Raw genomic sequence first — 23,748 nt, forward strand, 5'->3', positions numbered from 1 at the left:
TGGAAAAAACCTACTTCGGAAAATTATCAGTAAAATCGGCAAAAAAATACGGAAACGAAAAAAAAGTGATCAGTGGAGCAAACAAAAACAAAAAGTTAACACCAAACAAATGGACATTGCACAGATGTTACATGCTTTAAGGAATCAACAGGATTCCGAATCCATGTCAGGTTTTGATGAATCATCGGACTCTGATTCAGACGACCCGTCTAAGAAGGACAAATAACTCAAAACTGTGTAATGCTCGAACGTCACAGGACTTTGATTCTCGATCAGCTGACTGGAATGAAATGTTACGGTATTTTTTTCTATATCAAATATATGCATTTTAAGATTAATTCGTATGAAAAAGTTAGAATTTATCTCAGTTAATGTAAGGGGTTTAAATACCCCCGAAAAAAGACAAAATATTTTTACATGGATGAAAGAATGTAACATAGATATCATTTTGTTGCAAGAAACACATTTTTTTGGAAAAAAATGAATCTGTATATAATTTAAACTGGAGAGGTAAAAACATTTCATGCATATAGCGACTCTGCATTCAGTAGAGGCGTGTTTGTTTTATTTAACGAAAAAATAGATGTAAACATAATAAATGCCAAAAAGTCTATTGATGGTAGGAAAATTCTGATAAATCTTGAAGTGGGGGGGGGGGGGTAATATTTTTACAATACATGTAGTAAATATATATGCACCTAATGAAATTAAGAAGAGGTGTGAATTTTTCAAGAAACTTAAGACCTTTATTTCAAAAAGTTGTGTCAATGAAAATATTATACTATGTGGAGACTTTACTTGCCAGATAAACAATGTTAATAATGTAGATAAAAGTGTAAATTTAAAAGATATGATAAGGCATTATAACATGGATGATATTTGGAAAAAAACAAAATCCAGGTATGTCAGGTTTCACTTGGTGTGATGCAAAAAATGATCCTAAAAGTCGAATAGATTATGTTTTTATAAATGATTCTTTTTATTATAGCATAGCAGATATCAAGGTAAGAAAAATTCCAGGCACCCATTCAAACGGGAGTCGAATGATTGACCATAGATACTTAAAATTTAGCTTTGATATCGATAAAACGAAAAAAGGTCACGGATATTGGAAACTTATCGTTTCCTATCTCGATAATGAAAAATATAAAGAAAAGTATTTTCATTATTCATAGTATAGATTCCTCTTTAAGTCCTATAATGACATGGGAGTAATTAAAAGAAAGGTTAAAAATTTTTCTATTTATTTCGCAAAAAATAAACAAAAATCAATTAAACAAAAGATAAGAGCAATAGAACGCGAAATAGAAGATATGGAGGAAGGAAACGTAGAAAATTTTTAGTACAAAAGACTAAAAACTTTAGAAGCGGAACTTGACTATATTTACGACAAAAAATCTAAAGGTGCGCAGATAAGATCTAAAATTAAATGGATAAAGGAGAAGAGAAAAATTCATTTTTGTTATTAAGAAAAGCGCAATCAATCATCAAACGTAATTAAAGAAATAAAAACAAGAAGGAAACAAAATCAGTAAAACTAATGCCATTTTAGTTTAAATGCATTCTTTCTATAGCGATCTATATACGAGTAAAGACATTTCAAACGTAAAAATAGAAAAATATTTATATAAGATAGACGATATTCCTAAATTAAATGAAGAAGATAAGATACTGATAGAAAAATTTCCAACATATGAAGAGTGTAAGGAAGCTGTTGATAGCATGAGAAAAGAAAAATCACCTGGACTAGATGGCCTTCCTAGTGAATTTTATCAATGTTTTGGGGAAAAATTTGGGCCCTTCTTTTATAAAGCACTTAATGATATTTTTGATAAAGGTGAATTGTCTTACAAACAGAAACTTTCTATTATATCACTGATTCACAAAAAGGGTGAAAAAGATAATTTAAAAAACTATAGACCGATAAGTTCAACAAACACAGATTATAAAATCATTGCCTTTGTCTTTGCAAAAAGATTACAAAATATACTTTATAAGTTGATTAACGAAAATCAAACTGCATACATAAAAGGGAGATATATTGCTGAAAATGCTAGATTAGTACTTGACGGTTTTGAATACTGTGAAAGAGAAAATGCAGATGGTATTTTACTTTTCTTAGACTTTGAAAAAGCCTTTGACTCGGTTGAATGGAATTTTCATTTCCAAGTGTTACAAAAATTTAATATTTGCAATAATTTTATAAAGTGGGCAAAATTTTATATACAAATTCAATGTTTAAAATGAAAAACAACGGCTGGCCTTCTAAAACCAGCGAAATGATACGAGGAATTAAGCAAGGCTGTCTTATTTCCGCTCTCTTGTACCTATTCATCGCAGAAATTTTAGCTATTAAAATAAAATGTGATACTGATATAAAAGACATTACAATTAATAATCATGAAATTAAAAACATCCAACATGCGAACGATTTGACTGTAGCTTTAGAAGACGAAATATCAATGAAGCGAACTCTGGATAAATTACAATAATTTTGTGAACATGCAGGAATAAAAGTAAACACGCATAAGACAGAATGCATTCTACTAGGGGAACTAAAAAATTTATATAATGAACTCTAGGGTACAAAAATTACGAATAAAGCAGTAAGATGCTTGGGAATATTCATTGGGCATGATAAAGAAGAATGTTACACTAAAAACTGGATGAAAATATATCACGATATTGCTATATCTAAACTTACATATGTTGCCTCAATACTTAGTCTTCCTGATATTGCTTTCACAAAAAAATTGCAACGTCTAATTTATAACTTCTTTTGGATAAAAATGAACGAACTAAAAGAAACACGCTTATAGGTATTTTGTACAACATTGTTGATGGCTATTGTAAAAAATCAAATTTTGATGTTCTTTATGTGTTTTTCTGATAGAAAAATAGAAAATATTGAAAAAATAAAGAAATTACCTGAATTTTATCAACAAATATTTTGTTGCTTTTATGAATGTAAGCCCTGTTCTTTGAACAAATTGTCTTCCGATAATGCTCTTCGACAGCCTATATGGAACAATTGTAACTTCGTTTATAGGGGAAATACATTGTTTTTTAAAAACTGGACAGCCAGTGGGATTTTACATGTTAACGACTTAGTTGACGATGATGGTAATTTTAAATCATTGTTAGATTATTCTAATTGTATAAAAACAAGTCAAACTGGTTGTGTGAATTTAAAATTCTTACTTCTGTTTTCAAACCTTTGCTACTAAAGTATGATTTTTCAAATTGTAAGTTTGTTAACATAAGATACAGAAATTATTTTCTTTTCTACACAGGATATGTTAATATCATAGATCAAAGATGTAACTTTTTCTATGACAATCCTGTACACAGAAAATTTTGTGAAGCATGTTCTCAAATAGTTTTAAGCAAAGAATTCAGTGTTGAACCCTCAGAATGGAAAAATATATATCAATTTAAATTATATGACATACCCGATAAACAACTTACAGAATCAACTATAAACTTTTAAACAATATTCTTTGTAATAACTTCTATCTCAGTAAATGGAAAAAAAAAAAAACGAGTAGTCATTGTAAATTATGCCACGTGAATGAAACTTCAAAACATCTCTTTTTTGAATGTAGAAATGTTATTGAAAAATGGAACAGATGTAGTTTGTACCTGAAAAAAGATATCAAATGGAAACATGTAATAATTGGATTTAGCTCTGAGCGCAGTAGAAAAATTGTATCACTCAACGTTCTCATCTCTTATGTTGCCTATAGAATTTATAAATATCAAATGTAATATAAGATATAAGATAAATTCCTTAGATGAAACTAGTTATAACATCTTTAATCACGTTAAATCTTCAATTTTTTTTTCTATGCTTCCATTCTGAAAAATCTGAAATCACTTGGCTACAAACGTTTTAAAAATTTTGCATAAAATTGTCTGAAGGTAATATTGTCATATTGTTTGTAATGTTATTTGTCTGTTATATATATTTCACTGTTTGTTTGTATGAAGAAATGAAAATAAATAAATATGAAAAAAATAAAAATCTTAAATATATGTTTTTAGGTCACCTAAGTAAACTCAGGTGACCTATTGTTATCTGTTTTTGTCCATCGTCGTCCGTCGTCTGTCGTTCGTCGTCTGTCATGCGTCGTGCGTCGTGCGTTAACATTTAAACATTGTGTAATTGGGGTGTGGCAAAAACCACTAAAATTAGTGGAATCTTTAAAAATATTCTTCTTTACTCACGAACATCAAGGAGTCAAACTATTGGTATGATTGTAATCAGCATTGAGCCCTCTACAAAAATTGTGAAATTCATGGCTCCAGGGTGTTAGGGCGGGGCTGTATTGATTATATATTGAAAATGCATTTATTCTTTGAAAATCTTCTTCTCTGCTTCTGAGTATCAAATAAACTAACTAAGCACATAGTTATGATGGGCAAGAATGCCTTTTTCAAAATTGTGAATTTCATGGCCCCAGGGTCAGGGGTTCTGGTGTTAGGGCTGTGCTCTATTGATTATATAGTGAAATTGCATTTATTCTTTGAAAATCTTCTCATCTGCTTCTGGGTATTATTTAACCTAACTAAGTACACAGTTATGATGAACAAGAGTGCCTCTTCCAGATTTGTGAATTTTATGGCCCCAGGGTCAGGGGTTCTGGTGTTAGGGTGGGGCTCTATGGATTATATAGTGAAAATACATTTATTCTTTGAAAACTGTCTTCTCTGCTTCTTGGTATTAAATGAACTAACTAAGTACATAGTTATGATGAGCAAGAGTGCCTCTTCTAAAGTTGGGAATTTTATGGCCCCAGGGTAAGGGGTTCTTGTGTAAGGGCGGAGCTGTATTGATTATATAGTAAAAATACATTAATTCTTTGAAATTATTTTCCTTTGCTTCTGGGTTTTATGCCAATGATTCAAGTATATATATTGATGTTGAAGAAAGGTCCATTTATTTAGCAAAGTGGTTTTTTATGCCCCCTACATCAGAGGGGGGGGGGTTATATGGTCTGAAAATAAATTAATGCTTTGAAATCTGCCCTTTGGTATTAATCAAATTGATAAAATTTGAAAAAAAAATTGAAATATGAGGTCAGTGGTTCCTCTGGGGTGAGGTGCACAACTGGGTTTAAAGTGGAAGTGCATTTTCTCTTTGTTACTCTGCTCTACCTCTGGGTATTAACTAAAAAGAGTAAGCATACTAAGTTAATAATTATGATGAGCAAATGTTGCCTTTTTCAAAATTGTGAATTGTGAATTTCATGGCCTCTGGTTTAAAACACAAACCAAATTTAATTGTTTGAAAGTTGTTACACAATTCTCAGGTGACCTATAAGGCCCGTGGGCCTCTTGTTTTTACAACTTTTTACATTTTCTTCTTCTTTTCAAGAACACCGGTTACGGTAGCCTAGTGGTAGAGCGTTCGCTTCGTGATCGGGAGGCCCGGGTTCGATTCTCGATCGCGGCGCCGCGTCATACCTAAGACGTAAACATAGGTAGTGACTGTTCCTTCGCCAAGCGCTCGGCACTAGAGATGAAAGTCACGGGTCTTTCGGATATGACCTTAAAAACGTAGGTCCCGTGTCACGGTAGGCGTTGGCATGATAAAGAACCCTCACTGCTCAATGGCCCTGAGTGCCGAGTATAGGTCTAAATTTGAAGCCCTTCACCGGCATCGGTGACGTCTCCATATGAGTGAAAAATTCTCAAGAGGGACGTTAAACAATATACAATCAATCAATCAATCTTTTCAAGAACCACTTGGCCAATTTCAACCAAACTTGCCACAAAGTATCTTTGGGTAGAAGAAATCAAGTTTGTTCAAATGAGGGGCCACGCCCTTTTCCAAGGGGAGATAATTATTAATTAGAGAAAACTTAATGGCATTTTTAAAAAATCTTCTCAAAAACCACAGGGCCAGGAAATATAAAACTCGTGTGGATCATCCTTAGGTAGTGTGGATTCAAGTTTGTTCAAATCATGACCTCAGGGGAAAGGTGAGGCCGAAATGGCCGATCAAAGTTTTACATAGGGATATATAGGAAAAATGCTTAAAAATCGTCTTCTCAAGAACCACTGGGCCAGGAAAGATGAAACTCGTGTGGAATCATCCTCAGGTAGTGTAGATTCAAGTTTATTTAAACCATGACCCCAAGGGGTAGGGTTGGGCCAAAATGACCGATCAAAGTTTAACATAGGAATACTGCATGAAAAATCTTTAAAAATCTCCTTCTCAAGAACCAATGGGCTAGGAAAGATGAAACTCATGTGGAATCATCCTCAGGTGGTGTAGATTCAAGTTTGGTCACATAAAGACCCCCAGGGGTAGGGTGGAACCAAAATGGCCGATTGAAGTTTTACAAAGTAATATATAGGAAAAAATCTTTTTTTTCAAGAACAATTGAGACAGGAAAGTTGAAACTCATGTGGAATCATCCTCAGGTAGTGTAGATTCAAGTTTGTTCAAATCATGACCCCCGGGGATAGGGTGGGGCCAAAATGGCCAATGAAAATTTTACATAGGAATATATAGGGAAACCTTTTAAAATCTTCTTTTCAAGTACTTCAAAGCAATGCTTAGTGATATTTATAGGGAATCATCCTCAGGTAGTGTAGATTCTAGTTTGTTCAAATCATAACCCCTTCAGTAAACTTTCAGTATTGATCTGATATGTGCATTTTGCTAGCCAATTGCTCAGGTGAGCGATGTGGCCCCTTGGCCTCTTGTTGAAGATTTTTCTTATCATTTCCCTATATGTAACTGTCAATCAGACTTGGCCCTTATATATCTATACATAAACAACTAAAGTTAACTCAAATGATAGACCAAAAACTTTTCCAATTTAAGAAAAGGTTTGAAAATGTGAAAATAATAATATGCAAACAGCCTATAATAGTACAGATTTAAGTTTGTTGAGAATATTACCACCTCTCTTAACCGAGGTTCAGTTTGGACATGAAGGATAATAGAAATTTGTTTAAAAATTGTTTTAATGCCTTCTTGAATCAGTAAAGAAATTAATTTTTGGAATTCTAGACATTTCCAATCTCAAAATTTCATTGCAGATATATTTGACGCTTAGAGGTGAACATGAGAATATAAGAAGAGATATGTTCTTTCTCTGGACAGGTGATGAAGATAAAAATACCTTGGAAAAACTGAAAGGTAGTCATCTCTTTCTCTTTCATTCTCTCTCGGGTTCAAATCCCCATGCAGGGGGTAGGCAACAATGTGTTCGGTGAGACTGTTTTAGCCAAGATCTGGGATTTGAAAAATATAAGTTAAATCTTGAATAAATTAAAAATAAAAACAAATTACACTCAGTAAAGATTTAGAAGCGAAAACAAATTTCAGAATATGTAAGCTTGGTGCCGAATGTGTACTATAACCCTAAGAAAAATATACCATGCCATGTGAATTTAATGAGGAAAAGGAAAAAAATGGTAATAAAGAAATAGGAGAACACATATGCAATTTTTTACGATTTTTTTTTCCTCATAAAAATTACCTGGTTTGGTATATTTTTCTAAAGATTATATTAAACTCTCAGAGAAAAACAAACACATTCTGAAAATTGTTTTCATCTGTAAATCAATGGTGAGTGTGTTTGTCCATATTTGAGCCTCGTCGGATAGAAAGCGACCTTATGGCAAAATTTATCGAATTTGAGATTGTTGTGTATTTTAGTGGTCCATGTAAAATCACGACAAAAACTGAAAACAGAATAAAAATATCTGCATTTATAACAAAGTTATTGCATTTTTAAATTGGTATGTCTGAAATATTAACTCTGAGCATATCGTAGATTTTTCAAGATTCAATTGTGACGTCATGGTTTATTTTCAGATGTACAGGTGGGGCACTTGTCATCGCTTAACAATCCAAGTTGTCACCTTGTCTAAATTAAACAAAATACTTAATTAATGAGAAAAAATAGTAGATCATAATCTACAAGCTACAAACTGTGTTAACTGTATTTAAGATCCTTTAAAAACCGAATACCCCCATAGGCGGATCCAGGAAGTTGTAAAAGGGGGGTCCAACATTTTGACCTACAGTACCGACCGGTCACAACCTAACAGAAAGCGAACCCGGAGTGGACCCCGGGTTCGCTCTCTGGGTCCGCTCCGGGTTCGCTCGGGGTCCGCTAGGGCTGACCCCGAGCGGACCCAAAGCGAACCCGTAGCGGACCCCGAGCGAACCCGAAGCGGACCCAGAGAGCGAGCCCCAAATTCAGTAGCGGTCCTAGAGAGCAAACGCGGGTTCGGTATTTCTTTACAGAGCTGTTGTCAATCAGGATTAGCGATTAACCAATCAGCGCATCAACCAATCAAAATAGCATATTGAACTGTCGATTGGGATATAAGATCGAACGTGTTGATTTAATTGATAAATCTAAACACTGAACATACAAGCAAGACATGTGAATGTGCTGTGTAAATCTATTATGATAATTAAAATATTATTTAATATTTATTTATTTTAATTCTCAGGGTTATATTTTATATTCATATCTTTATTTTCTTTTTTTTTATTAAAGCAATTAATTAATTATATGTTTTGATTTTCCAAGTAGAATTATACATGAATATTTACGCTTATATTTTATTTATTTTTTTACCAGTATTTAAAGTCAATTTGGTAAATAAATTGAGTAAATACATCAGTCAATGCATTAAATTAGAAATCAATTGATAGTACAATTCTTACTTACAAAAAGAGGAGAAAAGAAATACAGTTCAGGAATATTATTGTACCCAATATTTAAATATAAATAGATACAGGAAACATCAAGACGAGAGAGAAAGAGAGAGAGAGATCATAACTGTTAACTCTCATCATTAGATTTGATTTTAATCATAAAACCTGATGACTTTCACTTAAATTTCTATGAATCGTCCTCCCAATACTGTTTTCAAATTGTTTTCTATAAGCCTGCTGCAGCAATTTTTTTTTTCAAAAAATATATGTACAGGAAGATGTAAAGCACTAAAATGACCAACAGTTTTCGAGACGCTCTGTCCCTTCCTCAGGACAAAGAAAAAAAGTTAAAAAGTCATACATGTAAGAACAAAAGAAAAGGAGAAACCAAAAACAACTAGCACTGCAGTACCTACCGCACACAACCTAACACCAGAGCGAACCCGGAGCAGACCCCGGGTTCGCTTCCCGGGTTCGCTAGGGGTCCGCTTCGGGTTCGCTTTCAGAAATTTTGGGACCGCTCCGGGTGCGCTTTGGGTCCGCTCCGGGTTCGCTCCGGGTCAGCTCTGGGTCCGCTAGAGCGAACCCGGCGTTCGCTTCCTGGGACCGCTTTACGCACTGGTGCGTGAAGCGGACCCCGCTTTAATGTCACCGCCAGTTAGCCCCGCCCCTTGTATATTCCAGCACAGTAATGGTATTGCGAATCGATCATTGTTATTTATGAGACGATGCGGACATGTACACTGTACATGTAAACAGCGATATAATGGAGAACATTGATAAATTTTCTAAAATTCAACTGTACATTCGACGTAGACAGGTACATGTAGATTTACATGTACATGAATAATTGATTTCCTTGATCTCTCGATCTCGAGAAATTCAAACTAATTTAACAGCGGGTTACAGGGCATTTATTTTTCCTAAGTTATAACGAGAAAACAAAAAAAGAAGAGGAAAAAAAAGAGTGTTGAATTGATTTTCAGAGTACAAGTGAAACTGAAGAATGAAATCTAAACTAAATACCTTTTAAATTCATACTTTATATAGTTTAAAAATACATTTGTTATTCCTTACGTTTTGCTAAATTGTAGTGTAAATGTTTGCTTAAGGTAAAGATCCATACCATCCTATAGAAATAACGGAACTACCGATTTTGTTGAAACTTTTCAGAATCTTAACTGAGTATTTGTCTTTTCCAGATCAGTGTAAATTTTGCGGTCAACCGGGCCTCCTTTTGAAAGGATTGTTACTAAAAATAGACATTGTCTCGTGAAATTACGGAAATGCAGCAATTAAGATATCTATGCTAGCTTTCTAAAATTAAAAGCAAAAGAATTGTTTTAACATATGAATTATAGAGAAAATATGCTTGTTCAATGGTTTAATTATTTTTTTAATCTGCTGATCCACCTAATATTACTTTATAGGGCGAATTAAACAGATTTAGCTCAAAATTATAAAGTTCATTACTAGTAAAAATAAATTGCTGCTTGATATTCTAATAATATTATATGTCCTGAATTTCTATCCCGGTCACATATATTTCAACAATGAATAAAAGCTGTGTAAATTTTAGAGGCTAATTATATAACATCAAGAATATCCCGCTTACTGAAAGTCCAAAGATAACAATGAATTGTACTAAAAGTGACCTTGGATGGCAGGACCCCTCCTTGGAAAAACTGATCTATGCAAAATTGGTATGAAAAGTCATTGGTATGATGCTTTAAAAGTCAACAACTCCCTGAGTAAATAGAATGTTCTATGTTAAAGTGATATTTTGATATGGATCCAGTGAGCATTTGTTCCATGAGTTTTGACACAGACTCTCGAACCTGTAATTGTCTGAGCTGATGAACATCATTATAAGTACTGAATATTTCATTTGTATGTATACTTGTATATTAAAGATACGGTACCTGAGAAATGATACATGCATTATGAACATGGTCTAGTTAAAAAAAAACTCTTTCTGTTGCTCTGTGCCTAAAATAAGAACATTTAATCAAGACATCAAAGATGGTTCAATTTGACTTGTACTGGAGTTTAGGTAGTTTAATTATACTTCTTCAAAATTGTATTCTAATGAAATATTTTTTTTTCTTTAGCTTTTTATCATGCTACATGACACAGCACAAAGTCCTAACTCATAAGTTTGGGAAGGACTCTTCATTTATTTGGGGGAAAATGGTTTTATATGAGTTTTGCATGCTGGTCCAATACATTATCTGGCTTTTTGGAACTGTGTTGCTTAGTGCATATTGATGTTAAAATAGATAAATGTGTAGGTGTATATTTTATTTAGCTCAATATGATATCAAAAACTATTTATGTAGGAAAAGAAAGAACTGAATAATCACTGGGAAAGTTATGCTATATTCTTTTTCAAGTATCTTGATAAACCAAGTTTAACATCAACAAAAAAACTGATATAATTCTCCCCCCTCTTCACTGAAAGTGGGGATACTAAATTTAGGTCTGTGCATCTGTCCGTGTGTCTTTCTGTCTGTCTGTAACACTTTCAAGAAGGCTTTGAGCTTTTGCATTGAAATTTTACACAGCAACTATCTGTGGCTCGAGGGAGACCCTTAGCCCTTACTGATTTTGTGATCAAAGGGTCAAGGTAATTATGCTATAAATTCTGTATGTTGAAAAATTGATTTGTTTTTGAAAAACAAAACATTGTCATAACTTTTATGAGACAGTATTAATAATTTTTCATTCAAATAAAAAGCCACAATCTTGACATAAATTCATAAAATCTAAATTGAAACTGGGTATCTTTGTTTTTAATGATTAATGCATGATTAAACCATGCACAAAAAACCTAATTATATAATTATATTTTTGTAAGCACTCGGCTTAACAAACAGAGTTGATTTTGTGAATTGTCTGATTGAAATTTTATCCTTTTCCTTATTCCTTTTTATATCACCCTCATAGGCATTCCTATTTATCATCTTATACCTGTATTCCCTTCTTTGTCAATCTGATTAAAATCAGATCCTTTGATCCGCTCACATAGATGGCTACACAAGGATATGATCCTTGTGTAGCGATCCATGTGAGCGGATCAAAGGATCTGATTTTAATCAGATTGCTTCTTTGTTACTGTCATGTTGCTATTTGTGGGCTTAAGTCCAATCATCATTACAGTAATCATGGTAATGCATAAAATTGTGATCTAGAAAAGTACACTGGGGATCCACATTATCTTATTAGCTACTGATGTCTATTGCTATACTATTCATGGGTGCTTGAAGACAGAAATATCCCCTTCCCCATCTGATATAGACCCCTGGGTCTGTTCGACGTATGTTTTTCTCATTTATTATACATATTGTATATACCGTAGATGACAAATTTGTAGATGACAAATTTGTGATTTTATCATCAATTTGGAAATTGGCTTTAGCAAACATATTATAACAAGAGGCCCAAAAGGTTCGAAAATGGTTATGTACTATGTACAAGCATATAAGCAAATGATAATGATTTTCGACAAGAGAACCATTTATTTGTTACTCTGTAATTTCAACTTACAGAGAATCGAACCCAGGACACCTGTCAGTCTAATGACAGATGCACCAATACACTACCCAAAGCACTACAAATGGTAGCTAAAGGTTATTGTGCACTAGCTATAAAACAACTTTTTCTAAATTTTCAGCATCTGTCCTACTTAAATGAAATATTTTTGCTTTTTTATATCAATAATTATTTTATGTTTCAGTGCAAGGATATACCAAATAACAGAACATTTATATTTGTGCAGTAACTGTTTTATGTATGATATATACATTGTAAAAAAAAGTTTTCCATAATTTTTTTTTAATCTGAGTCAATCCCCAGAGGACGATATTTTAATTCAAACAATCAAGAAGAGAAAAACGACTTTTAAAATCGGAATATTGAAGCAAAGTAGTTAGGTACTTGAATACTTGAGCCGTACGTGGTTCGAAAATGGTTATGTACTAGGCCTATGTACAAACATATACATGTAAGCAAACGATAATGACTTTCGACAAGAGAACCATTTATTTGTTACTCTGTATTTCTTCAACTTACAGAGACAAAAAACGACCCGATTGGCGAAGTCTTTTAGTTATCTTGTACTCGAGACAATCTTCCATGCCATCTTTGTTGTACCTTCGGTTTGACGAATCATCTAAATTTAAACTCTCCTTCGATCATGCATCCCGGAAAATAACTGAACATCGTATTATTATGCCTTTTATTTGGAAATTAATGTACCTTTTTTTTACGGTAAGTGAAATCGACGTCAGGCATTTTTGATAGAATAAGCGTCGGGCGCGTTTGACGTAATAACGTCACTGACGAGAATAACGTCATATAGCGTTATTTCACGTGGTATGGGTAATTACCTTAAGGTCAAGATCTAGTAAATGACTTCAGACTAATTTTGTGGTAATACATCCATTATGACGTCATAATCACTTTCAACTTTCTTTTTCCCGTACTTTACGGCTCTAATAGAATTATGTAGAAAACAAGTATTTTCATGGAATTCAATTTGAAATTACATGAAAAGTAGTCCGGATACCTATATTAGATTTGACATTATCTTAAAGAAGAGTTTCAGAAGATACAAATTACCGTTTTCTGAAAGACTGTAGGCAATGTGGCTACATTTTCTTAGTATGATATGAAAAAAACTCCCATATTCCTGACTGGTTTTCTTAATTTTTCATTGAAAATGACAGTTTAAAATATGGTTTTTCATCTTGTTTTCCTATAAATTTTGCCCCGAAAAACCTATTTTGACCATGCTAATTTTATGAGGCATCATTAAAGGAATTAATTTCTTAAATTTGAAAAATCTGTAGGCACCTTCCATTTACTAGATCTTGACCTTAACACGTGAATTATGATATCGCATCTATAAATTACATGTAACCTTTTGTACATATATATATTTAGATTTCATTTATAGTAGCTACACATTAAAAGTTAAAGTTCGTAATAAATATTTACTGGACATTTTCTAAAAAAAAAATTACACTGTATATAAGTTCTTTTCAATTTAGTGTTAGTAACTCTACAATTAGTTTGCATTACCAACTCTCGAACAACCCACATAACTATGTATTGCTTACGCCTTTTTGAATTATTTTTTCCCAATAATTAGTCCTTAAACATTTCAAAATTTATAATAGATCACAATTCATATGTTAAAATATCCCTTGTATATTATATTTTTCTGATTATTCTTTGTCAAGTATAGTTACGCCATTTTGAGAGAATGAAACAATGTACGATTTACTAAATGTCGTGATTAATTAGCAAAATTAATTCGTTCAATTATGTAAATCGCACTTCACCTGAGTATACCCCGATAAACCAGACGTATTTCATAGCGGTCCAGATTTCTTTAATAGTGTTGATATAAATTTCCAATTCAACATGTAACTATGTACATATATAGTGTTTAGTAGTTTAGTAGTACACTGTATTAGGTACTGTTTGCAACATCTACCGCTCCCAATTTTCACCCCACTGCCTAGATCCATCCTGCGGACAAAATTTTTAAACTTGATATATTTAGCGGTAAACGGAGATATACTACATTTACATTTTCAAATATCATCAAATAAATTGTAGACGGGAAAGTAGAACAGGCAATCATGGTAAGTAAGAGTCTATATGATAAAATTAATAACTTTTTCCCCCAAAACTAGCAAAATAAAGTCCACTTACGGTAATATAATTCAGTCAAAAGTATGTCAAGCGTTATGAATATACTTGTTCTGTGAGTATTCAAGGCACAGTGCAAAGAAAAATCCAGAAAATCGCAATCGGAAGGACAGACAGGTGGATAGATGGACCGAGAGTAAACTAGCACCCCTCCCTCTTCTCAGCAAAGCGACAAAGGGAGACTAATTATACAAAACAAGTGTTTGATATTAATCCAATATCACACTGTTCTGATCAGACCTAGAGTCCCAAATATCTATAGCGAATTGCTCTATTAACTTTAGACATTTACTATTCTGGTCAATTATACTGGAGTGACAGATCTAACAGAAATATCGTAAAACTCTATATTTATCATAAGAAATGAACGGTATGAACTTTGATGCACCAGATGCGCATTTCGACAAATAATGTCTCTTTAGTGATGCTCATACCAAAACTATTGGAAATCTTAAAAAAGATAAAGAGCTACGAGCATGGATCGAAAGTGCCGAACATGAGCCAAAATCTGAACAAGGACCAGAGCTATGCCTGAGGGAGATACGTCCTTTATTTCTAAAATTTATCACATTAAAATTTTTATATCCGTTTCATGCTAGCACTGGAGTACTAGACGAAACTGGGCTTATGAATACCTTCGGGACTAAAAGTCCACCAGCAGAGGCATACTACTAACATTAATTTTCAGTTATAATTCTCTCTTTGCTACAAGGATATACATGTTTTTATTTCGTAGGCACACATAACCAAAAAAATGGGGGAAGGGGTATCCGCACATGAAAGCCTATCTAGAACTTATTTTACTTTAAAAATATACATGTACATTACATGGGGAAGGTTATAGGGAACCACCCCAACCTGTTTATTTTTTTACCTACAAATTGTAAAAAAAAGAAAGAAAAAAAGTAAAATTGGACTCCCCCTTTTAAAAGGAATATTAATAGCTGACTCTCTCTGAAGATAAAACACAACGGTAGACCCCTCCCCTACACCGTGCCGTTCACAAAATTGAGAGTTTATAAGCATAGTTTCGGGTATTTGTATCACATTAATGAAAAATGATAATCACGTACATAACCACCCCCACGTGTAGTTTTGAAACGTGACGTTTATGTGATAAATATAGTATCGTGATAGAATAGGCCCCTATGTGTTTCATAAAAAATATGCAAAAAACTGAAATAGCTGCAGTGCTTGTTCTACTGCTTAACCCTTTCATGAACTGAATATTTGATAAACAAAGTTTGTTCAGATCGAGGACTTCTTATAAATTTTTGTACTCAATCTGTATGTTATATATCTATTCATGGCTTGAGAATTACAAAGAAAAGCCCCCCCCCCGTTTTGTGTTTGAACTCAGAGCATAAAGTTTGTACTATATAGCTGCGCTCGCTACAACTGTCACACCGTCAATATATTACTGTATATGTTAGCCAATATTCATGATACATTGTAACAACCAGACTTCCACATGTATTTGTGTTACACGTGAAACGACCTTTTTCAAAATCGTCGTGTATGACTCAGCCTAAGAATCAAACATTTGGCTAGTAGCCTAGTTCAATATAAACAAGTCTTAACAAAAAAAGTAAAAGCTTACCATAATATTTATGAATTATGGACAGTTTAATCTTCATGCCTTACCGGAAGCAGCTTCAGAGTTATTCTAAACAAAACTGTAAACGTACAGCGCTGATGTTTCCGGTAAAATCTCGTCAACTTTCTATTTCTTTTCTTTTTTTCTTTCTTTCCTTTTTTTCTTGATTTATATTTCTAATTTTTTTTTTTTGGGGGGGAGGGGGTGTATACATTTTTTTGGTCCGCGAAAAAGGGGGGTCCGGACCCCCTGGACCCCCCCTCTGGATCCGCCCTTGGTCCCCCCCCCTAAAAAAAGAAGATTTTTTCATAACGACAAATTCGTCAACTGTCTAAACTTTCAATTAACAAAATATAGATCTACATGTATGCTGATTTTACGTTTGATAAAGCCTGTATCCTCAAAGCATGCAAGTTGGTTAACACACTTTGTTTGATTTTATGTAATCCCCATGTAAAGGAAAGAGAAACCAATGCGATCGAGTCCAAATTTACAGGGGGTCGATCTCAGAAATAACTCGTTTCTTACAGAAAATACATGAACCATGCAGCCAATAAAATCACAACTAAAATCATGCTATGATAATTATTCATGAATTAAATTGAAAAAAAAATCACATCAATTTGTATTTAATGACAATGTATTTAATAATAATTATTCATAAAACTGTTTCTACTGCAGCCACATTCTACTCTGCCTTCATTATCAACCCCCCACACTTCCCAATAAAACCCCGGGTTTTTTTTTTTTTTACCAAATTTCTATTATCCATAATGTACAAAAATAAATATGTAAAATTAATAGAATATCATTTTAAGCAGTATACAGATCATTGATTGATTGATTGATTTTTGCTTAACGCTGGGTCGGCAAGATTTCAGCCATTATCGGCGGGTAATCTATATCTGTTGCATGCAAAATACATGGACATAAAGTTGTAAACCTTGACATAGGGAACTATTTAACGTTCCATCTGATGGTAAATCAAAAAAAAAATATGTAAACCATTTAAAAAGTTTTCTGACTGTGTTCATCAACAAAATATCTCATGATGTACCAAAAATAATCTTAAAAATCCATTTTAAAAGATTATCATTTATATTTACATGTAGCGAAAAGTCACGAGAAACATGTATACATAAACATGTATACATATTGGCCGAAATTCTTCATTTAATAAATATGCATGCATTATATTTGGACGATTTGTGCGTATTCTTTAAATAATCGCTTCATTCTGACGTTTTAGGCGGAAGTCGGATGTTTTTTTTTTTTACAGTATATATAGTTTAACACATCGGATACCCAAGGGTGATCTCATTTTTTCTCATCACCGGGTGATAACAATGCATTTGAAAAAAGAGAATTAACATAAATTTTCCAAATATCTTAGATCAACAGAAAAAAATGAAGAGATTAATATGAACTTCAGAAATGCAAAAATTATAATTTCTTTATTAACTGGAGTATTAGAAATATATTGAGGGAAAGAAAAACGAAAACACAGGCTATATTGAATTACGATATAAAACCATGTGGCACATTTTCTTTCTTTTATAACTCAATTACTGCAAACGAACTGAATGTTTAAAATAAACTGTTATGGGTCAGAATAACCCTAAATGCCAGCAAAGATCAATCACACAGTTTAACCTTAACAATAATTTATTTACAGTAATATACAAATCATTAAGTACAAACTTAGCAAAAATCTAAAAATACATACATCAGAGTGTCCGTTGCTGCACACAATGTCCCAGTTAAATTATATCCCAGTAATACCTCAATGATGCTTATACGACCAAAAGTCTCTATGCATCGAATTGACAGGGTATTTATACAGTATTATAAATCTAGAATATTCTAGAAGTTGTAAGTACATGATATTACTGGAAAGTTCTGGACATACACAAAGTTCAGGAATGTTCTAGAAACAATGACCGAACATGTTGACCACTCTGGAATGTTCAAGAAACTTAATGTTACTAATAATAGACATGATGAAACAATACAAATACAACACACCTCACAACACCTCCCCCCTTAAAAAGTTTGAATGTCAATGAAAAACTTAAATTGTAAAACATATGTACATTAATACAAAAATCTAATTTGTTTATGATACTCTGGACAAGGCATCTGCAATAACATTGTCTTTGCCTTTGATATGCTTAATTGTTATGTTGTATTCTTGTAACAGCAAACTCCATCTAGTCAGTCTTTGATTCTTGTTTGACAATTTATGCAAAAATGTCAGGGGGTTGTGATCAGTATATACAAGAATTGGATGCAAAGTAACATTCAAATAAACATCAAAATGCTGTAAAGCTAACAACAAAGCAAGGCATTCTTTTTCAATAGTAGAATAATTTCGTTGACATTTTGTAAGTTTCTTTGAAAAATAAGAAACAACTCTATCTACCTTATCACTATGTTCTTGAAACAAAGCTGCCCCGATTCCAACATCACTAGCATCAACAGTAAGCTTAAATTGCTTAGAAAAATCTGGAGTTGACAGAACTGGGTTGCTCATAAGGACAGATTTGATTTTATGAAAGGATTTTTCACAGTCCTTTGTCCATTCAAAGTTAACCCTCTTTTGTAAAAGATTTGTAAGTGGACTAACTACTGAGGAAAAATTTGGACAAAATTTTCTGTAAAACCCAGCCATGCCCAAAAACCTCATTAATTCTTTCTTGTTTGTAGGAATCGGGAACTTTGCAATAGCTTCCACTTTAGCCATTATGGGTGTAACATAACCTTGACCTACTTTATGACCTAAATACTCTACATAAGCATGACAAAATTCGCTCTTCTCAAGATTCACAGTTAAATTTGCTTTAGCTAAAATGTCAAATAAAGCACGCATGATTCGAAGATGTTCGTCCCATGTGTCACTGTATATGATGACATCATCAATGTAGGCCTCGCATCCCTCAAGGTCTTGAAGAAGGGAGTGAATCATCCTTTGGAATGTAGCCGGTGCGTTTTTCATGCCAAAAGGCATTACTTTATACTGATAAAGTCCATCTGGTGTAGCAAAAGCAGATATTTCTTTTGCTCTTTCTGTTAACGGCACTTGCCAGTAGCCTTTCAACAGGTCAAATTTACTGACAAATTTGGTGTTTCCAATGCTGTCAATACAGTCATCAATTCTAGGTATTGGATATGAATCAGTTTTGGTAACAGAATTCACCTTTCTAAAGTCTGTACATAATCGGTAGGTACCGTCCTGTTTTGGTACAAGAATACATGGTGAGCTCCAATTACTTTTACTAGCTTCAACAATGTCATTGTCCAACATGTACTGCACTTCCCTTCTTAGGTACTGCAATTTTATTGGATTGAGACGGTACGGATGTTGTTTGATAGGCAGAGCGTCGCCAACTATGACATCATGACAAGCTGCATTAGTTTTCTTTGGAACATCCGAAAAGATTTGATGATACTCATTCATCAAGTTTTTAACTTGTTCTTTTTGGTGAATGTTCAAATGTCCAAGTTTGGCATCAAAATCAGCCAAAATTTCTGAGTTTTTCAAGCGGACACTCTGATTACAATCTTTCTCATTCATTTCTACACTCGTATCACTTTCAATACAATTTTGAACAGTCTTAGCATTGGCTAAAGTGGAAACTGGTTTTACAGAATTTCGGTCACACCTTTCAAAATACTCTTTTAACATGTTAATGTGACAAACCCGTTTCTCTTTACGTCGACCTGGTGTCTTAACTACATAGTTTACATCACTGATCTTGCTTTCAATTTCATAAGGGCCATAAAATCTGGCCTGTAAGGGATGACCAGGAATAGGTAAAAATACAAGAACCTTATCACCTGGCTTAAACACCCTATTTCTGGCATCTTTGTCATACCACATTTTCATTTTCATCTGAGAACTCTTCAAATTTTCTTGTGCTAATTTACAAGCATTGTAAAGTTTTTCTTTGAAATCAGACACATAATCTAAAAGATTAAGATCACTAGTCTCAGTCAGCCACTTTTCCTTCAACAATTTCAAAGGACCTCTAACTGTATGACCGAACACCAATTCAAAAGGACTGAACCCAAGAGACTCCTGGACTGCTTCTCGTGCAGCAAACAGCACAAGATGAACACCTTCGTCCCATTCTTTTTCATACTGGTAACAATAGGTCTTCAGCATTGTTTTTAGGGTTTGATGAAAACGTTCTAGCGCTCCCTGGGACTCAGGATGATAAGCAGTTGATCTATACTGCCTAATACCCAACTCATGCATGACTTGCTGGAACAACCCCGACATAAAATTTGAGCCTTGGTCCGACTGAATTGCCTTGGGTGCTCCTACAAAACTGAAAAACTTGGTTAGGGCCTTAACTATGCTCTTTGCCTTTATATTCCTAAGAGGTATGGCTTCAGGAAACCGAGTGGATGTACACATAATGGTAAGTAAATACTGGTTTCCAGATCTAGTCCTAGGCAAAGGTCCTACACAATCCACTAACACTCGACTAAACGGTTCTTCAAAAGCTGGAATGGGTTGGAGAGGAGCAGATGGTATCTTCTGATTTGGTTTACCTACCATCTGACAGACATGGCATGACTTGCAAAACTTCGAAACATCCTTTCTTAGCTTAGGCCAATAAAAATGACTCAAAATCCTGTTATAAGTCTTATTGATACCTAAATGACCAGCCATAGGTGTATCGTGAGCTAAACTCATGACATCTCGACGATAAGCAGCTGGGACCACTATCTGGTGAACAACACGCCACACTTCATCTGGGGAAGCGTCAGGTGGTCGCCATTTTCGCATAAGGATGCCAACTTTCATATAGAAGCATTCTCCAACTTTAGTAGCCTCTTCTGGTGGCAGTGCCCTCTTACTAAGTTGAATGATATCTGGGTCTTTATGTTGTTCAGAGAGTAAACGTTCTCGGCTGAGGATGTCCTTGCCTTGGCTAACTAGTGGATGCAACTCATCATCCTCACCACCAAATTTTGGTAAAAGTTCTTTCTTCTCTTGCTTCTTGATATTGTGTGGTTCCATGCTTGTTTGAGTGCCATCAAGGTCAGATAAGAAAGTGTCATTCAAATCAATATCAACAGAGGAATTCGTTTCGTCAAAGGCTTGAGTATGGTCTGCCTCCATTTCTCGTCTTCTGGCCATCGCTCTAGTAACAGCACAGGCTGGATAAATGTCATCATCTTCATCATCGCACATGACATTGGAAGTGATTTTCTCACAAACTATAGGATCTGGTACAACTTTTCCACCAGCTAAATCGTTGCCTAGCAACAAAGAAATGCCTGGAACGGGAAGAGTAGGTCGAACACCTACGATAACAGGTCCAGTAACTAAATCTGACTTCAAACTAATTCTATGCAGGGGAACATCAATGACACCTAGCTCCACACCCTGTAATAAAACTGTCCCACCAGTAGAAGTCTGCTCAGACAAAGGAAGCACGCCCTCTAACAATAACGTCTGTGCAGCACCAGTATCTCTCAAAATCTTGACAGGTTTAATTTCGCTAGAGTCACCGAGTGAAACAAATCCCTGAGACATAAAGGGCTTATAATCCTCCATAGAATCAATAGAACTGGACTGTGAATCCTGGACATCAGGAGTGTCAGAACAAATCGAAACTAAGGCTTCTCTATCACCTCTAACTGCCGCACAAGCATGTGGTTGAGTTTTATCAAAGTCATTTTTTCTCTTAAGTTTAAAGCATTCACTGATCAGATGACCTTTTTTCTTACAATAACTACAAGTAGGAAGCGACCCTATTCCAGAAGATCCTTCAAAACGTCCTGCACCGGACTTAGAACCACCTTGTGATGGAGACTGGAGACTTGTGGAAGACCGAGACCCTGAACCACTCTTTTTATATGTGTCTGAATTGGTAGAATTACTACTAGTCTGAGATCTTGATACAAAATTCTTTTTATGAGACAGAGCATAAGTATCAGATATGACTGCTGCCTCTTCAAGAGTTTTCACATTCTTATCTTCTAAATGTGTTTTCAAATCTTGAGGAACACATTCCTTAAACTCTTCTACCAGGATGACTTGGCGCAAATTAGCAAAGGTTTTATCAAGTTTCTTAGATCTAAACCAATGATCGAATAAATCTTCTTTCTCTCGTGAAAATTCAACAAATGTTTGATTATCAAACTTTCTATACTTTCTGAACTTTTGTCTATACGCTTCAGGTACTAATTCATAGGCTTTTAATATTGCTGCTTTGACCTTCTCATAGTCTAAACTTTCAGCTACCCCTAGTGCAGAGTATACCTCCGCTGCTTTGCCAACCAGTACACTTTGTAACATTGTTGACCAAACGTGTTGTGGCCATTTAAGATTCTCTGCGACTTTCTCGAATTGGGGAAAATATTTGTCTACAGATTTTTCTTGAAATTTTGGAACTAATCTAATATTTTTTGCTGCGTCAAATTCATTCTTGACAAATGACGGTTCTGGTTGGTTTTGTAATTTTAATTTCTCTAATTCAAAGTTCATTTCACGCTCTCTTTCTCGCTCTTGTCTTTCTCTTTCTCGCTCTTCTCTTTCTCTATCTAATTTGTCTAATTCAAATTTCCGTTCACGCTCTCGTTCTTCAAATCTCATTTTTTCCAACTCTACTTGATACTGAAATTCTGACATATTATAAGATTCTGATTTAAGTGTATAATCTGGAAGATCATATTTTCCAAAGATGTTTTCTTCAACTAGTTTGTTTGCAACCTTTATTCTAATGTCTTGCTTTCTCTGTGAAGATTTAACCTCTAACCCAAGATGCAAACCTAACGCGATCAAGTCATCCTTTTTTAACGTATCAAAAACCTGAACACTTGGTGAACTAAGAAAGTCTGTGACCGAAAATACCATGTTGATTTTTGCTGGCTTATAGTCAAATTTAACAGTTCAATAAACAAAATTTTGACAATAAACTGCAAAAGTGCAAGAAATTCTTTATCCCGGACGAGCCCCCAATTCTGTTATGGGTCAGAATAACCCTAAATGCCAGCAAAGATCAATCACACAGTTTAACCTTAACAATAATTTATTTACAGTAATATACAAATCATTAAGTACAAACTTAGCAAAAATCTAAAAATACATACATCAGAGTGTCCGTTGCTGCACACAATGTCCCAGTTAAATTATATCCCAGTAATACCTCAATGATGCTTATACGACCAAAAGTCTCTATGCATCGAATTGACAGGGTATTTATACAGTATTATAAATCTAGAATATTCTAGAAGTTGTAAGTACATGATATTACTGGAAAGTTCTGGACATACACAAAGTTCAGGAATGTTCTAGAAACAATGACCGAACATGTTGACCACTCTGGAATGTTCAAGAAACTTAATGTTACTAATAATAGACATGATGAAACAATACAAATACAACACACCTCACAACAAAACAATTGATTACGCAGACTGTATTGAAACCTCACGTCGTCTGCTGTTTGAAAAAAAAAATATGTAGATCGGACTCGGTGTTTTTCTTTACATTGATCCATGGTAACGATAAAGAAGTTAAGGCTCTACGAAGGGAAATACATTTAAAATTTGCTTATTTTATTAGTACATATCTAAAATGATCCGATTTGTAAAGACAAAATCTGTGAACTGCAGTAAACGATGTCTAAAACATTTCTTAATGTGAAAACCATGTGTAGTAAAAATATCGGGAAATCTTTCTTAACTTTATTCGTTTATTTCTCATTATGACGTTGCATACGATAAG

The 23,748-nt window shown here is 34.0% G+C and overlaps 1 protein-coding gene across 1 annotated transcript in view; it reads left to right on the top strand.

The window, feature by feature from the left end:
* The window catches only part of LOC134243099 (uncharacterized), an 89,225-nt gene that overhangs the window by 63,942 nt on the left and 1,535 nt on the right, over nt 1-23,748 (top strand). The window contains exon 11 of the mRNA XM_062725314.1: nt 7,054-7,153. Within this exon, the coding sequence (XP_062581298.1) occupies nt 7,054-7,153 (100 nt within the window). The remainder of the gene's footprint in view (nt 1-7,053; nt 7,154-23,748) is intronic.

This window comes from Saccostrea cucullata, unplaced genomic scaffold (genome assembly GCF_032062105.1).
Source record: "Saccostrea cucullata isolate Sc308-1 unplaced genomic scaffold, CSIRO_AGI_Scuc_v1 ctg973, whole genome shotgun sequence".
Classification (NCBI taxonomy): domain Eukaryota; kingdom Metazoa; phylum Mollusca; class Bivalvia; order Ostreida; family Ostreidae; genus Saccostrea; species Saccostrea cuccullata.